The sequence below is a fragment of the Pelobates fuscus genome, chromosome 12 (assembly GCF_036172605.1).
Source record: "Pelobates fuscus isolate aPelFus1 chromosome 12, aPelFus1.pri, whole genome shotgun sequence".
Taxonomy (NCBI): domain Eukaryota; kingdom Metazoa; phylum Chordata; class Amphibia; order Anura; family Pelobatidae; genus Pelobates; species Pelobates fuscus.
In genome coordinates this window covers 101,856,236-101,874,517 of record NC_086328.1, presented here as the reverse complement: position 1 = coordinate 101,874,517, position 18,282 = coordinate 101,856,236, and the positions used below count along the sequence as shown (strand labels likewise).

The window sequence follows — 18,282 nt, the reverse complement described above, 5'->3', positions numbered from 1 at the left end:
TACCCACACCATATAACTCCAGAGTACCTCCTTCCATCCAACTCCAGAGTACCCCTATCCACTTAATTCCAGAAAAGCCCCGCCTTCCATCTAATTCCCCAGAGTAACCACACCATATAACTCCAAAGTACCTCCTTTCATCAATCTCCAGAGAATCCCTATCCACCAAATTCCAGAGAAGCCCCACCTTCCATCTAACTCTCCAGAGTACCCACACCATATAATTCCAGAGTACCTCCTTCCATCCAACTCCAGAGTACCCCTATCCATTTAATTCCAGAAAAGCCCCGCCTTCCATCTAACTCCAGAGTACCCCTATCCACCTAATTCCAGAGAAGCCCCACCTTCCATCTAACTCCAGAGTACCCACACCATATAACTCCAGAGAACCTCATTTCATCAAACTCCAGAAAACTCCTATCCACCTAATTCCAGAGAAGCCCCACCTTCCATCTAACTCCAGAGTACCCTTACTATCTATCTCACACACGAGAAGATGTGTATGCACAGGATTGAGGATGCTTGGTCTTTTTACAAAGCAGAGTTTGGAGATGGTATGGACATGGGGACAGAATCAGGGAAAGCCTGAATCCCCCCATATTTATTAACCCTCACTCCACCACCCATGGGATTTATTACATGCTTCCTTGTGATATCCAAACGATCAACAGAATTCAAACTGATCGGCAGTGAAAAAACACAGAAAGGTAGTAGATACAGTGTGAATGCGTTAACTGATACAATTTAAAGACAAATTCCCAGAACCCATTTTTTTTTACTAAATCCGAACCATTTGCAGGTATGTACGTATGCCCAGGACGAGATAGGATATTTGGCTCCCAGCACATGCATGCAGAGCCAGGCCGAATTTCTGTCACTCTGTCTGTGCCCGGACTCAACAAAGCAGAAAGCCATTATGGAGAAAAATAGCTTTTCTTTCTGTGGCTAGTTACTGCATGAGGTGATACCCGACCAAGTCAACATTAATGCTAAGTTAAAAAAGTGAGCTTCTAATCGGGCCAGCCGCTTTGCATTTATCCATAATACCTCATCAGACCATTGAGCACAGCGTGCCATTCCACACAGTCCACTAACAATTGCTCCTGATTGCGGGTGACGATCAGCTACAATGCCCTTACTAACACTATATTGTGCTGATATCCTACCGAGCAATATTCAAAATATCTCATCTTATTTTCTTCCTTCCATGAGGTTGATTTAAGTTTGCTTTAGATTTGCGTTCCTTTTTTTTTCACCGTAAAACTAAACAAATCTATCTAATATCAAAAAAAAATCAGCTGATTTATTATGGTTTTTTTTTAAACTTTATATTGATTTTTCCAGGCTGTTTTTATTTTATTTATTTTTCAATGATCTGTTAGGATATTCCGTTTTAATTTAAACAATGCTTCTGTAGCTCGCCCCTTACAGTTATGCAAGAAGCAATATGAAGGAAAAATGCTTTAAATGTTTAAAGTCAGCGTGCGGTCTATGGCTAGTTAATGTACGTACTGTATACTTTCTAAGTACCATGAATTATTCATTATTGATGCCCTGCGAAATCTTTACTTTAAATCGCTTAGTAAATCCACAACATTTTACTGTATTTATGCACAATATCAATGTCTGACAATTCCAGCAGCCGACATTTAAAAGTTTTATTGGTGTAAAACAAACGTAAACGTTCGTAAAGACGAAACAATATTTAAAGTTTTCTCTCTCAGTGCTTTTATACCAAACCCCCTTTTTTCTATCACTTACTGGGTCTATACAGGAAAATGGTGCAATTCTATGAAAACCGCCAAAAAGTGCAGCAATCGCCATGGTAACCTTTGTGCTGACTGCTCCACTTTTATCTCCAGAATAGAACTTTCCATGGAACCCTCTAAAACTGGTGCAATCACTAGGCATATTGCAGTGGTTCCCATGGCGACTGCTCCAGTTTTAGCATACATGTCAAATAAAAACATTTTTGTGCTAAGTCTCTATTAATAGAGATCTTTTACCAAGTAGTGAGTTCCTGCAGAGCTGGCAATTGCCGACAAAATATAGACAACTTCTTATAACAGGGAGTACTCACTAAACAGTGACTTGTAGCGAGTTAAAAAATAAACGACAAAATTTAAGTCATATGAACTCATTTGGAAAGTTAACCAAATTAGCATGAGTTTCACAATTTGGTATTTAATTGATCACAGTTCACATATAGTAAATAACCCATAAAATTGTTGTCAAGATGTTTTCTCAATATTATTCGTAACATTTTAAAATGTTCTAGTCATCCGAATAACACCGTGCAGTGGATAATTCTCTTAAAATATCTGATCAGCACAGAAAGAAATTCACTCATTGTTAAATATTTGTACAGTAGTTTGGCTTTTTGATCCATTCCAAATATTTTGGAAGGATTGAGTTCTGAAAAGAGAGTTGCGTGCCCCGACACAATTAAGTTATTCCAATAAAACAATAAAGCAATGTTGCGTAACCCGGTCGCTGTCAGAATATGACAATGCGAATTGACAACAAACACACCCTCCCCAAACTCCAGAACCCGTTTCAAATGGATCTGTCTTTAAAAGACAGTTTACATTAACAGAGCCTGTAAAAAGAAACGTTTTATTTGTGCTAACACGACTTAAAACGTACTTTATAAAATGTTTACAAATTCTGCAATATTTTACCCACTGATTCCTTACTCGTGTGGATCTCTGTCTATCAGACTGTGTTCTAGACAACTGCAAATGGACTTGGAAAATGTAAACAATGGCTGCTAAAAAAAAAAACTTTATTGTTCTAGACAACTGCAAATGGACTTGGGAAATGTAAACAATGGCTGCTAAAAAAAACCCTTTATTGATAAAAAAAAACTGTTGATTTATTGAATTGCAGATTTATCTTAAACACGACATTTTGTCATCATAATTCCCTGTTCATTGAATCAACACTCTTTGTATGAATTTGATTATGTTCTAGTAGAAAGTGCCTTCGCGAGACAAGGAAATAGTTCTACGCAGAGTGTACATACCGCAACAATGACTTTAAAAAGGTCACTATCGATCATTCTTGTGTTTTTTTTTTTAAATTAATCTTGTTGTATAAAGTTGCCATCAGAAATCATGGGGTCCAGTAAACGTTTTATATTCTGGCCCTTTATTGGGGTTCGCTATGTACCCCTGATGAAGATCATGGTGTCATATACCGTACACTGGCATAATAAATAACACCAATACTGATCAGTGATCAATATTTGTAGATTATTGTCAAACAACAGAAAACAAAATTTGAAATCATGGAAGGTAACCCAGACTGATCAGGCGTCTTTAACTACTACTCTGACAATAGCAACATTAAACATGAATACAGACTGATAGGGTTAACTCGGCTTGCTACAAAGGTAACAAAAAAATTCATACTCGGTATTAACTCCCTTTGGCCATTTTTTGACACAGCTGCTGTTTAATGTTTGTAAAATATCTGAATATTTTCTATATGGTAACTGTGTTTGCTAAACGCAGTGTGTACAAGTTGCTGCTATTCCCTGCACTTTTATCTGTTTTACTTATCTCCAGGCAAAATTCTTTTCTATGATGATTAGTCATTTTTATACTGTTAATTGTTAAATTGCTGAATTTGAAGAAAAAAAGTAAAATGCAACAATTTGCAGAACCTAAGCTTGCAAATAACCCTTTGTACACTTTAAAGGTAAAATCTTGGTCATAAAGAGATTTTTGCATTTGACTAAGGCGACCAAGCGGGATAATATATCAATAAAAACACAGTTACGGAAAAAAGAATATTCCTTAACTCAAATTGTGATTTTATTGGTAGAATTAAGCAAAACTTTTTTGTAGGTGACTAGATAATGAATCCCTTCTTATATAACCCGAAATTCGGTCCAAGTTGGTTTGACCCAGCTGTATGCGTGTTTAATAGCAGTGAAATGTGTTGGGTAAATAACTCCTTAATGATTCTGTATTAACAGCTACGAAATCAATCCTTCCATCTCGTATGACCTGGTACAACCCAGCACAATAAGAAGTAGATGAAAAAGGAGGATGAGATCAGCACAGATCAGCTACAGTTTTTCTGGACCAACAATCATCAAGGCACGAAGCATACTCTCGAAATTACTGTATCTTCATGCCATGTTGTGTCCTGATAAAACCTGAGTAACTGTTACCAAATAACTTAGAAGGACAAACCTAGCTGGAATACAGTAACAGCTTTTAAGCATTTTGACAAATTGTAAAGATATTAAAAAAATAAAGATTTTTGTGTTCTTCATCTGCTGCGTCTGTAGACACCAGGAAATGGCTGTCTTTCTCAGCCAACCCATTATTCTTAAGAAGCCATCAAGAGTAATTTTATTAATGAAAACCATAACTAAAACTACTAATTGTGTTAATACCAGCCTCTGAAGATAGCTAGAGCCAAAAATGTCAGGTTTTTAATAAGGAGTAGACTTGGAACATGAGGGGAACGTTTAATGGAGGAAAATGTTGGATGCAGAAGAACACTTTCATGTAGGAAACTGTTGGAGGCAGAAGAAAAGGTCTTTTAGTGGAGTCAGTTATGGAAAGCCTTGGAGGTAAAAAAGGTTAACCTGTAACCCAAATTCTCGAAGAGGTCAATATAGCCATCAGAAAACAGGTGAAGTGTGAGAAGAGCAATGAATGAGAAGACAGTCCTTACAGAGAGCCAACCAGGTGAGGGCTGGTGAAAGGAATACAGTAATCAAAGCCAGAGATGACCTCAGTGAAAGGCTACAATTTGGGTTACGAATGGGAGAATGGTGAAAGTGAAAGTGAGTCGAAAATAATAATGAGCATGTTTACAGATTTAGCTGATGAAGGCTCCATTTACTAACAGGATACTGTTGGGGGAGGCTTGGAGGCACCATTTACCAATAGGACAGCTAACAGGAGAGGCTTGGAGACACCATTTACCTACAGGAAGGCTGGCAGTTGAGGCTTGGAGGCACCATTTACATACAGGGAGGCTGACAGGTGAGGCTTGGAGGCACCATTTGCCTAAATGAAGGCTGAGAGTAGAGGCTTGGATGCACCATTTACCTGAAGAGAGACTGACAGAAGGGGTTTGATGCTAGAATAAGGGGCACATTCTTTATTGAAAACATTGAATTTACCCTTTACACCCTTTAAATGCTGAAAAGGCTTGGATGGGAAATCAATGAAAATATGAGAACAATCTGATCTATTTAATGAGATTCTGCAAAGGATATATTTAGCCGCAGTCTTGGAAGCAATTAAAAAGAACAGAACAGGCCCTGTTCCGGTCAAATCGTGATTACAGCCAGGGTTTGTCTTGGGTTCATCATAGTCAAGGTCATTATCTGTAGCGTGATAAGCCTACTCAGGAGACATTTAATGTGGTCGTAAAGAGAGAAATATGTTTTTTTAATTTGATTCAACAGTACCCGGCTTTAAATTGTTACAGCTTTTATAATGTGTGCTCAGCTAAAGAGAAACTCAGGCATTTACCCATTTAGAATCATCATTGTTTTAGCACAACAAAATGGTTCAAAATGATATCTGGGCGACTGTAAAACAGCCAAGCCTTGATTATGACACATTGAAAACAAGCGCAAGAATAATAGATGCAAATTGCTAGCACATTCTATTCAAGTGTGGTATAATGTTATAATGAGAGAAGGTAGACGAAGAATGGCAGAGCTGAACTTAAATGTATTATTAATTAAACGTGCTACTAATGTATTATAAAATGAATTATTAATCTAGTGCTTTTGTTTGAGTGGTGTTTGCCATTATGTTTTATAAGCACGGATTTGGGTTAAACAACAATTAGGAAGTACAACACCACAAAGGTGTATTTGAATGTAGTGTATTGTATTTTAGAGAGAAAGATTAACAAGCTGCCTTCGGGCTGTTTTACAGCAATATTTCAGCTCTGTAACTGCAGAAATTATTGGATTTTACGAAAACCCACTGAACATATCGCTCACGGCAGGGGTGACTGACCTTGAGGAATCAGGAGTCGTAAGGGGACATGTCTCACGAGGATCAGCCATTCTTAAGCTAGTGACCCACTAAAAACCCTGCGTACCACTTCCTAGCCGTGCAGAGTGGTCCTTATTACAGTACACTCACTATCGCTCTATAATGCTGCATTATTGAGATTTTTTTTAACCAGGGACTTTTGCCCACAATTATCCCTACATCCCTCAAACTTAAAAAGCCTTTACACAAATCCCTCCAGATATATGATAGGTCACTTGTAAACGACTGCAAGCTCACTGGGGCAGATTTCAAAGCTTGCAAAATTTTGGTAAAATTCCAGTTTTCTCCCCTCTCTCTGTGACTTGGGCCAGTAAGTACTCAGAATTAACGCTGTTCCCGTCTTGTGTAATGGAAAATCATATATATACTAACACAGCACATCACATAGACTTCTATTCAATAAGTGTGGGCAATTAAGGAAACTTGCTGCTGCTCAATTTAACCAAATTCTGATTGAAAAAATGAAAAAGGTATACAGTAAATTGCACACACGCCTCTGGCATGCAAATAGTCAGGCTAGCTGAGATAGATGGCAATTCCCATCATGCAAAGGCTCAGGCTGGCTGAGATAGATGACAATTCCCATCATGCAACAAATGAAGTACTCTGATGGATGTTAGTATATCAGTTATCAATAAGCAAGTCCTCATTCTGCTGTCTGGCAGGAGAACAAGTCAACATGTTACAGCATTTTCCTTGAATTTGTATCGGATTTGGAAAAGCTTGCAAGAGCCGCAAGTGGTATGTTGATTTCTGCACAGCTGAGAACACGCGTTCAGACAGGTCTCACTGCATTGCTGGATTTTTTTGTCCTTTCTTATCTAATATTAAAAGCATTAAATATGTTTAAAGAAGACCCCGGTTAGGAAACGCATACACAAAAGTTCAATCTGTATTATTTTTATTATTATACTTGTTTTAGTGATTGTTAAATAATGTAAATTAATTATTCACCAACTGCCAAGCTTGACTGTTTCTCCTGGTCTACAGTGCTTCCGTTCTCGCTACAAATAGCACAGTATGACATCATGAAGTTGGGCGGACGGTTCATAGATTTCCATTAGGGAGATCACATGGCCGTCCTATTCATGCCCAGGGACACTCATCATAATAAAGTTGTTATGGTGAAAGGAGGTCAAGGGTACGTACATTTTTCACTCCATTTTGTGAATGGAGAGCTTCTGATGGTCTGAAAGAGTCAGCTGATGTTCTCAGCCTATGAGCAGCGCCCAGTTTGAGACTTCTTGATGGAAGTGTTGGACTTAAGCAGAATTAACCAGGCAGATTTACAGGTGCCGTACCGAAGTATTTTGGTTTAAACCATTTCTTTATATTTCTTTAACCCCTGAAGATAAGCCAGCACCCAAGACCTCCTTGCACCATACAACTTCATTTTGATGAAGTTGTTATAGTGAATGAAGTGTCATTTTAATTTATAGAAAATATCCCACACGCAAGATGATAGAAATCAAACCTTCAATTACTGTGGTCCAAGAACCTCATTCACCATTTTGAATAAAGGCTGGATGGAGCCCGGTGTGGTCAAGAACACATTTTACTAGATTAAAACAAAAGAAAGAGACCAGATTGGCTGAGATTTGTCAGCCACATCCAAGTCAGGTAAAATCTAAATGTGAAAGCTATACATTATGTGTTATGGTACATTAATAAGCCACTGCCTGTAGTGCCCCTAAAGAGATGTTTGTTTAGGCCTATCATTGGGCGTCACAGGGGAGTTCTAAGAATATATATATAAATAAGTAAAACTCTCTTGATTTATTAGTGAACGTAAAAAAAATATGAAAGCAAGAAAAATATTTATACTTGTATTTATTTGAAAAGATCTGTGAAATTTACTAGTCTCGTCCACGTATCGGAAAGTAGAGTAAATGTACAGCTTCAGCGTAACGGATTTTCTGGGGTAAGGTCTTCAAAGTAGCAGCAATACCAAATACGCAAATACGACCAAGCAGACCTATGTTCCAACAACTAGTGTTGGAGATCTACCAGTGGAAGGGCGATTGGGGTACGTTTTATTTGGGGAAGGTATTAATGCTACCTTTTGTTACTTTAGACTGGAAGGGACCAGCTACCAACATATTTAGCACAAGTCCAAAATTGACTTTCAATCAGAGCAGAAAGTATGACTTGTCTGGCAGTGACTTATGTTAAATGCCCCCCTGTGGTTATTTCTAGAACTGCAGCTTAACAAGGGCTCCTTCAAACCTTACCAGGCCTGGGGAAGGGGAGGAGGTATGGTCCCTCTGGACAGAATATTATCTACAAGATTTACTATTAATTAACACAAGGGATAGACACAGGGTGCCTGCTTGTTAACCCCTCAGTTTCTGTTTGCATTCTCTGATTTTAACCTTTTAGCAACTTAAAAGCATTTGATTAAAAGATTGCATTTCCAGTCAGCGCCAACGACATATTCCTTATTTGTTCTATAATTATCTCCCGGCATATGTTATTTGGAAAGTATCTCACCACTAGGGGCAAAGATTAATATTTTTATAACAGTGTTTATTGTTCCAGATTTAAGCAATTTCCCCGTTTTCTTGAGAACACGACAATGTATTTTGTTGTGTCATTGTACTATAGGAATTCATTAGCAAGAAACATCTGCAGGGCTGTCAGATGGAATAAGAAATCAATTTGCATATTCAGTTATTTATCAATTTACAGATTTGCAATGTTATCTGCATATGTCAAAAATATTTCCCACAAGCATATGTGTTTGTTTACCATTCCGTTTGTTTTTTCCAATTAAACTTTGACTTCCCAGCTAAGTCTATCGTTTGCAAGTCTGTGTTTTTCCTGCGTTCAGGTGACCGTCCCCAATTAGAAGAGTAAAGGGAACGAAGTATTAAGATGTATACGTTTTTGTGTCTTGGAGGAATTAAACACTGGAGCGGGAATAAAATCTGCGCAATTTACTGTAACATGATGTATTTGATAAAATAGATTCTGTTATTATTTGGCCTAACATAATTTAATATTTATGGAAGCATGTTTGATTACAACTCATGAATAATACAGACACTTTCGCTTCCTGATATTCTGATTTCGGTCTGGCGTGTAAAGCCCTGATCATTTCGTAGCCGTTATATTTTTTTGACTTAGACAATATTTTGATAAGAATTTCCTTTTTTTTTCACATTGCCCTATTAATCTGAGCAAAATAAATGCCGATATACAATGTACAAACGAGGCTGGCTGTTTTTTTGGTTTGTGATTACCAAAGCGAACAGAGGGATTCCACCACAAATTAAACGTTACTGTTGATACACCATTTAACTGAGCGACGCGTATCTTCTGTAACAAATCACACGAAAAACAAAAAGGGCCGAATCACATAAAAAACTAGAAGTGATGATAATGCAGAGATTTATGACTCTTTTGCTCCAAGGAGAGTTAAATATCAGAAATTCAGAACAATGAGGTTAATGTACTAAGCAGTGAGATGACAAGTGGCTTTAAATTTAGCCTAAAATGAAACAGTTGAGAAAACTCTACAAACTGACGTAGCTGGGGTTTTTACTAACTCAGCTGCTTTTTTACTCTATAATTTGCAAGTTGGCCGGGAACACCATAATTCATCATACATTTAGTGAATAAACCCCCAGTGCATTACCCATTCAGCGTTTTCACAGTTCGGCTATTTTGTGGACTGGTTAGTCCATCTCTGCCCACCGTTATATACAGAAACACACCGTCTGAATATAGAGTAAACACAAATTTCTTTTCTAGCAGCACAAAGCTTAGAGATTTGATGATAAAGAGCCTTTGATGGTATTCACACCAGTCTGACACCATATGTTAATGAACTAGAGAAATTATTAATTTGCATATGGCGCTGCATTGGTGTTGTGATGTCATAGTGGGAAAGCTACCGAATTACCTAATTGTGCGATATAAATGGCAGTTTTATTCTAAGTATTCATTCAGTTAACAGCCACCAGACATGACAGATTAATTCTAAAATTCTCATGCTAATGATCTGATATACTACAGAGCAGAATAAATATCTGCATATCTCCCAAGCAGACTGCCACATTTAACTCTTTAAGGGCAAAGGTCAAAGGATAATTATTCCCTCCTGTGGCATTCAGGGGGTTAACATAATCCTGGCTTAGGTTATGTGCAAGGTTTTAAGGGTATTGTTCAATGGCTGATTGCTACCCATCGAAACGCAAACACCATACAAACAACTAACACTTGCCTGTTAATCGCTGGATGAACAATCAGTTCTTTTTAATTTCTGATAACTGTTTCTAATAATTACTCAGGACAACCTCCATCAAGATGCTCACTAATTAGCTGATTATGTTGGCTATGGTTTTCAGAGAGAATTTTGATGATTAACAGTTTGGGTGTCCGGTGGTTAGACACATAATGTAATGTTCGAACTATACAACGATGCACCTATTGTCACTTAGAACATTTTAAAATAAAAGTACATGAACGGACATGAACTTATGTTAGCATAATGTTTATTGGCGTTCTAGGATGCATCGCTGCACGTAAACATAACATAGCAGCAGCTTCATTTATAGAAATACAATTATATAAATTTACACGTTTTAATGTTACATGTCTTCATTCATCCTTGTTACTAGATGGATAAAATAATGGCCCGGCCCGCCTCCTTGGCTGAGATAATCAGAATTGACAATCTCAGACAATTCAATGCTTTCCTCTGGGAAAGCATTGTGATTGGCTGAGATCATAACGTCTGATGAGGGGCAGAGCCATAAGCAGCAGACTGGAATATGGGTCAGATTTTACTATATTTAGGGAGGCGGGGGTGGAGGGAGGGGGAACAAGGGTGGACTAGATAGTGTTAGTAAGTAGCAGGTTACATAATATGTGTGTCATTGACTGTGTCCTCATTTCTAATTGCTAGAATGTATTATTTTTTTTTTACTTCAAACTCACTTAGTATGTTGTCAATATAGATGTACATATTTTTCTGCTGTCTGGAAAACAATTCCAGATCCAAGAGGATGGTAGGTGAAGGTAGGTTGGTTTTTATGGGACGCATTTCATTTTGCAAAGAAAAAAAAAATAACATGTTGGAATAATGGTAGCGAAGGGGTTAAAATATATATTTTTTTTTTGTGTGAATCTACAACTTGTTTTAGGGAACTTCTTACAATCGTAAATTCAAAATGAGGTGACCATTGTGATATTGTTCACGAAATAAACTTTTCCAATTTCACATTTGTTCATTAAATCCCACTGCATTGTAGTTTCATTATTTCTAAGGGTGAGAAAACATGCGCAACGATGATATAATAAGACAATTTGGGGTAAAACTAGGTATAATAAGGGGGAGTGGTCCGAGTGGGAGGTTTTTGGGAATCTGGTGCCAAAAAGGAAATTAACAGCTGACAGACGCTTCTGCAGCAGGAGCGCAGCTAATCAGTTATTATCATATTAAATTCATATTACCAGGATTAAAGAGACTAAAATTGTTACAAATTCTGTTACACACAATCTATTTATCACAACATAACGCCATTATTTCATTAAAAGGACTACGTTTTAGCTGACCATCTTATTTTAATGCATTATATAAACATTACCTAAAATGCATTCAAAAACAGAAGGGAAAAAAAACAAGCATAAGCTCTCAGCCAATTTTGTGGTTCCCCCCTCATTTTGTACTGGAGCATTACACGTTTCCCATAAAGCTTTGCAAGGTTTAGACCACAATAACTGGGATGTAAAGGTGAGTTAAGCAGACAGGGTCATGCTACGAGCAGGTAGCCAGCGCTAATATATTCATATATAATCTGATTAAATACTATTTGAATTGTATATAAAAGCAGCAATGTGTAATATATTCTCTTATCTGAAGTTAAAACGAGCAGGTTTTCTCCCATTTCGGCTCTTACCTGGTTTATATGTTAGTCCTGGGGGGAAAAGGAAACTTTGCTGAGCTGCAGCGGCTGCGGCCAACGTCCGCTGGTCGTGAGGAAATATCGGGATCATGAGAGGAGGCATGTGACCCTGGACCTGGCAAAAGAAGAGAAGAAAGACTATTATTAGCTGAAATATTGTGCAGGTCAGAAAATGGATCCATCACCGCTATTGGTGGTTATTCACTAAGCAATGAGTTGCAGAAACTTAAAAACTGAATTAAAACATTTCCGCTAAAACAATGAAAAATAAAACTCCATCTGACATTTTACCAAACTGTAAGAACGTTTCCCATGCTTTTCTGATATCTTTAATAAATCTCCCTCAACATCTGTGGCTATTCGACTAGTCCAGGGGTAGGCAACCTTCGGCTCTACCGATGTTTTGGACTACATCTCCCATAATGCTTTTACAGCCATATTGCTGGCAAAGCATCAAGGGAGATGTAGTCCACAACATTTGTAGAGCCGAAGGTTGCCTACCCCTGGACTAGTCGCAGGCATAGGCAACCTTCGGCACTCCAGATGTTTTGGACTACACCTCCCATGATGCTTTGTCAGCATTATGGGTGTAAGGGCATTATGGGAGATATAGTCCACAACATCTGGAGTGCCGAAGGTTGCCTACCCCTGGACTAGTGCATTGGGTTCTGCCTGCATTTTGGACGAATGGCAGTTTATCTGAAATCCTGAACTCCGAAGCGCTATATGGTGAAATCGCTAAACACATGAAGCGGACAATGCACTAAACTGTTTTGTTTAATCCGTGACTCAGAGATGATTGTTGGGGATAAAGTGACTGATGGCTAGGGAACAGTCAATAAATGCTGATTTTACTGACGGATCCAGTGATAAATGCTGATTTTACTGACAGATCCAGTGATGATAAGTCATAAGAGGCAGTAAAAATCTATATTTATATATTGCATGTTTAATATTTATTATATAAATAGATAGACACTAGTCAGTTTTCCCTTTATTGGTTATATAGTATCACTTGTTTTGTGAAGCAGTACTATCGGTGTTATGCAATATACATATATATATATAAAACATTTCTATGTTGCAGTATTCTAATTGGTTCATTTCCATGCCTTTTTGGTTTGCTTGAATCGTTTTCCCTCATAATAATTGCATAGATATGCAATAGTTAAAGGAACGCTATAGCGTTAGGAATACAAATAAGTATTCCTACCGCTATAGAACCCTATGCGGCGAATAAAGGGTTAATTAACCATTTCTTTGCTCACCTGAATCCAGCGCCTGGCTCCCTCAGCACTGGTGACTGCTCCTCCTCCATCGACGTCAGCTCCCAAGTGGAGCCAAATGCGCATGTGCGCCCAGACCTGCGCATTCGGCTTCACCCGGGAGCTGACGTCGATGGAGGAGGAGCGGTCACCAGTGCTGAGGGAGCCAGGCGCTGGATTCAGGTAAGCAAAGAAATGGTTAATTAACCCTTCTCTGAAACTGCTATGTTTTCAGCTACAGGGTTAATACTAGGGGGACCTGGCAACCAGACCACTTCATTGAGCTGAAGTGGTCTGGGTGCCTATAAAATGTCAGAATGCAAATTCCGAATCTTACCCTATCCACACTATGTGTGGAGCAAAGCAGAGTGCCATATTATAAACACATAAACAAGCATAAAATAAAAACGATACCAATACATACACACTATGGTATTTTTGGAGAGTGCTGGACCATTCTTTATTATTTGAGGCATTAAATACGAGCAGTGGTATAGAAAGGGTAGTAGATACAAAAAGCTATTAGTGATATAGAAAGGGTAGTAGATACCCGGAGTAGACGTCCAGTGGAAGCAGTAATAGCCAACAGTGATATAGAAAGGGTAATAGATACCTGGAATAGACTGCCAGTGGAAGCATTAATAGCCAACAGTGATATAGAAAGGCTAGTTGATACCTGGAATAGCCTCCCAGTGCAAGCAGTAAAAGCGAACAATGATATAGAAAGGGTAGTAGATACCAGGAACAGCCTTCCAGTGGAAGAAGTAACGGCTAACAGTGATATATTAAGGAAAGTAGTAATACAATTAACTGTAATAATACCTTGAGCTGTAATAATACAATGAGCTGTAATAAATAATACAATGAACTGTTATAATACAACAAGTTGTAATAGTAACATGAGCTATAATTATAAAATAAGCTGTAATAATACAATAAGCTATAATAATACAATGAGCTATAATTATAGAACAAGCTGTATTAAGACAATGAGCTGTCATAATACAACAAGCTGTTAAAATACAATAAGCTGCAATAATAATGTGAACTATAGTGGTTAAGTTGCCTATGGTGCCTTTTTAAAGGACTTCTCTTGCTTTATGCTTAAAGACATCATTTAGACCAATAGAGCCATTTTGCAGGAATTTGTATTTTGAGAACATCAGTGTATTCATTGGCGTGAATGTATCCAGATTTCAGGTGGCAGGATACTGGCGTTTAGCTGCACAGCATAAAAGAGTAAATTGTACAAATTGCTCGGGGTCAGAGCAGCAACTTGACCTGCTATACTGCCAAATATCCCTTCAATCTGCGTTCAGCTGTGATCGTCAGTGCATAACAACAATATTACTCCGTACGACCTCCTTAATTGACCGACTGAGCCACTCTCGTGGGGACTTCTTAAGATGCAGGTTGATAAAAGGTCAGGTAAAAAATAAACACTTTACACTATTTTCTTGAATTAATTTCTCCAGAAAATCAAAGTATTAAAAAAAAGTTCTCGCAATCAGTGGTGCGCTGCTGGGGCGGAAAGAGAATTTGCTTCGTACAGCGCTTTTGTCTGTTTCTGCTGAGACAGCCACTAGGTTTATATGAAGGTTTTCAAATATAACTTGGGGCCTGTAACTAGAGAAGATGACTCGGAAACATTGTGGCTGCGAATTGTGGTCGGTACCGCTCCAGCACGTGGGTAACAATGGCTAATCACTCATCAAGTAAACTGGAAATATGTATCGAAATTTGGTTCTCATTAGAGATGTCCCGAACAGTTCGCCGGGAATAGCTTGTTCGCGGTTGCCGCGGCGGGTGAATATATGCGATGTTCGGTCCGCCCCCTATTCCTCATCATTGAGTAAACTTTGACCCTGTACCTCACAGTCAGCAGACACATTCCAGCCAATCAGCAGCAGACCCTCCCTCCCACCTCCATGACGAATAGGGGGCGGACCGAACATCGCATATGTTCGCCCGCCGCGGTGACCGCGAACAAGCTATGTTTGCCGGCAAACAGTTCCCGGCGAACTGTTCGGGACATCTCTAGTTCTCACTTTTAAAACTTAGAATTACATATTTTGAAAGGTATAAATACACCTAAAAGAAAATATTGTACATCACAGTAACCTAGACAAACCGACATATAGTCATTGCTCACGCTATCAGTAAGGACTCAGTGGGAGAGTTTGGGGTGGCTGGGCTCATAGAAACTTGAAGATTCTTGATCTAATCTAAAGTTGGCAGAACCTTCAGTCCATCAGTTCATCTTCATAGCGGGCAAGGAATTGCTATATCCCACCGTGAAGAAGGGACTAGGTACTTCAGACATCAATGGCGATTCTGTCGCGTAGTTATTTTCGGCCACAGAGCTTTATACCGTACATTAAGTCATTGTTACTTAATTATTTGTACATCCAATATGCCTGTCAGCTGTGAGGGAAATTAAGGAAGAATGCCGATCACAGACACACAGAGAAGGGCGATGACTTCAGACATTTCCAAGGTTTAAAAAAAGACCTCATCTTTCAGTGACCGTCTTATTGTGTACAAAACGGTATCAACAATAACACAACAACTGCACATGACAGCTAACGGCCCCCTGCTTTCAAAGACTGACTGGAAGGTTTTATTTGGGGGGGGTTCGGCTACATGCCCAGAAATTTTAATTGCCAGGATGTTCTTCAGGTCTTTCTACAGAACAAGACAGCAGCAGATGCAAGAGAAACACTCAGACTTTATCTCGGCTTCTCTGTAAAAATAGCGTATTGTTGCACAGACACTTCCCCCTCTTCCCCTCTCCTCGGTGCTAAGATGTACACGGTGCCATTTTTTGCCATCTGCCCTAGAGCTTCATTAAACACACACGGACGGCCTCACTGGCCTGGTATCTTGTGAGGAACAGGTGCTATTGTTTATCCCAAAAGACTTGGACTAAAGATTTTACTCAGAATACTTGAGAAAGAGCATCTGCAGCAGTCAGTCAGTGAGAGGTTTGGCACAGACTTTGCAACGTGCCAATATGCAAACACACTGTCACACAGGGGAGAGCGACTTCCCTTTCATGAAGCATAGCTAACAGTATGTGTGTGTTTCTATGTGGGTGTATTTGTTTGTGTGTTCTGTTTGTGATTCTGTGTGTGTGTTGTGCACATATAACCCCTTTTTTTTCTTTGGTACAATATAAAAAAATTAGAACTGAAAGGTTACTTTAAGAGCTATTCAGTTGGGCCATGCAAACAATCACATATATTCATATCAGAAGGAAATGCACTTGATGGGCAAAAGTATGTGGACACCATCATTAATTACAGATTCAGGTGTTTAAGCTTTGCCTATTGCCCATGAAATCTCCATTAAAAGACATTGGCAGTACCGTGGGTCTTTCTGCAGAGTTCAGTGACTTTAAACTTGGCTATGTCATTGGATGCCACAAGTCAATTTGTGAAATGTCTGCCCTAGATCTGTCCCGGTCAACTGTTCCTGCTATAATTGTGAAATGAAAGCATGCAGAAACAACAACGGCCCAGCCACGGAGTGATAGACCTCACATACTGACAGAGTGATAGACCACACATAAACACATCAAGTGGGGGCACCAAGTCCTGTAGTTGGCATGTACAAATCAGTGGACTCTGGAGTGATGTAAAGCATGCTGCCACGGGACTCTTAGTGATGTAAATCCCGTCACTGCTGGACTCTGAGGGATTTTAACCATGCCACCACTGGACTCTGAGTGATTTAAACCATGCCGCCACTAGACCCTGAGAGATATAAAGCATGCCTCCACTGGATTCTGGAGAGATGTAAAGCACGCTAGACTCTGAAGAGATGTGAAGCACGCTGCCACTGGACCCCGAGTGATGTAAAGCACACCACCACTGGACTCTGAAGAGATGTAAAGTATGCCGTCACTAAACTCTGAGTAATGTAAAGCACACCGCCACTGGACTTTGAACATATGTAAAGCGCAACGCCACTGGATCCTGAGTGACGTAAAGCATAACATTACTGAACTCTAAGTGAAGTAAAGCACACTGCCACTAAACTCTGAGTAATGTAAAGCACACCAGCATTGGACTCTGAAGAGATGTAAAGCACACCGCCACTGGACTCTGAGTGATGTAAAGCACGCCACCACTGGACTCTGAGTGATGTAAAGCACACCGCCACTGGACTCTGAGTGATGTAAAGCACGCCACCACTGGACTCTGAGTGATGTAAAGCACGCCACCACTGGACTCTGAGTGATGTAAAGCACACCGCTACTGGACTCTAAAGAAATGTAAAGCACGCCGCCACTGGACTCTAAAGAAATGTAAAGCACGCCGCCACTGGACTCTGAGTGATGTAAAGCACACCACCACTGGACTCTGAGTGATGTAAAGCATGCCGCCACTGGACTCTGAGTGATGTAAAGCATGACGCCACTGGACTCTGAGTGATGTAAAGCATGACGCCACTGGACTATGAGTGATGTAAAGCATGATGCCACTGGACTCTGAGTGATGTAAAGCATGCCGCCACTGGACTCTGAGTGATGTAAAGCACGCCGCCACTGGACTCTGAGTGATGTAAAGCATGCCGCCACTGGACTCTGAGTGATGTAAAGCATGACGCCACTGGACTCTGAGTGATGTAAAGCACACCACCACTGGACTCTGAGTGATGTAAAGCACGCCGCCACTGGACTTTGAACATATGTAAAGCGCAACGCCACTGGATCCTGAGTGACGTAAAGCATAAAATTACTGAACTCTAAGTGAAGTAAAGCACGCCGCCACTGGACTCTGAGTGATGTAAAGCACACCACCATTGGACTCTGAGTGATGTAAAGCAAGCCACCACTGGACTCTGAGTGATGTAAAGCACGCCGCCACTGGACTCTGAGTGATTTAAAGCATGGCGCCACTGGACTCTGAGTGATATAAAGCATGGCGCCACTGGACTCCGAGTGATGTAAAGCATGACGCCACTGGACTCTGAGTGATGTAAAGCACACCACCACTGGACTCTGAGTGATGTAAAGCACGCCGCCACTGGACTCTGAGTGATGTAAAGCACACCACCATTGGACTC

General features: G+C 39.6%; 1 protein-coding gene across 6 annotated transcripts in view; it reads right to left on the bottom strand.

Moving 5' to 3' along the window:
- SOX6 (SRY-box transcription factor 6) overlaps window positions 1-18,282 on the bottom strand; it is a 380,567-nt gene that overhangs the window by 83,707 nt on the left and 278,578 nt on the right. For all 6 annotated transcript variants that reach the window (XM_063437585.1, XM_063437584.1, XM_063437583.1 and 3 more), the window contains one exon: window positions 11,942-12,062. In XM_063437585.1, the coding sequence (XP_063293655.1) occupies window positions 11,942-12,062 (121 nt within the window). The remainder of the gene's footprint in view (window positions 1-11,941; window positions 12,063-18,282) is intronic.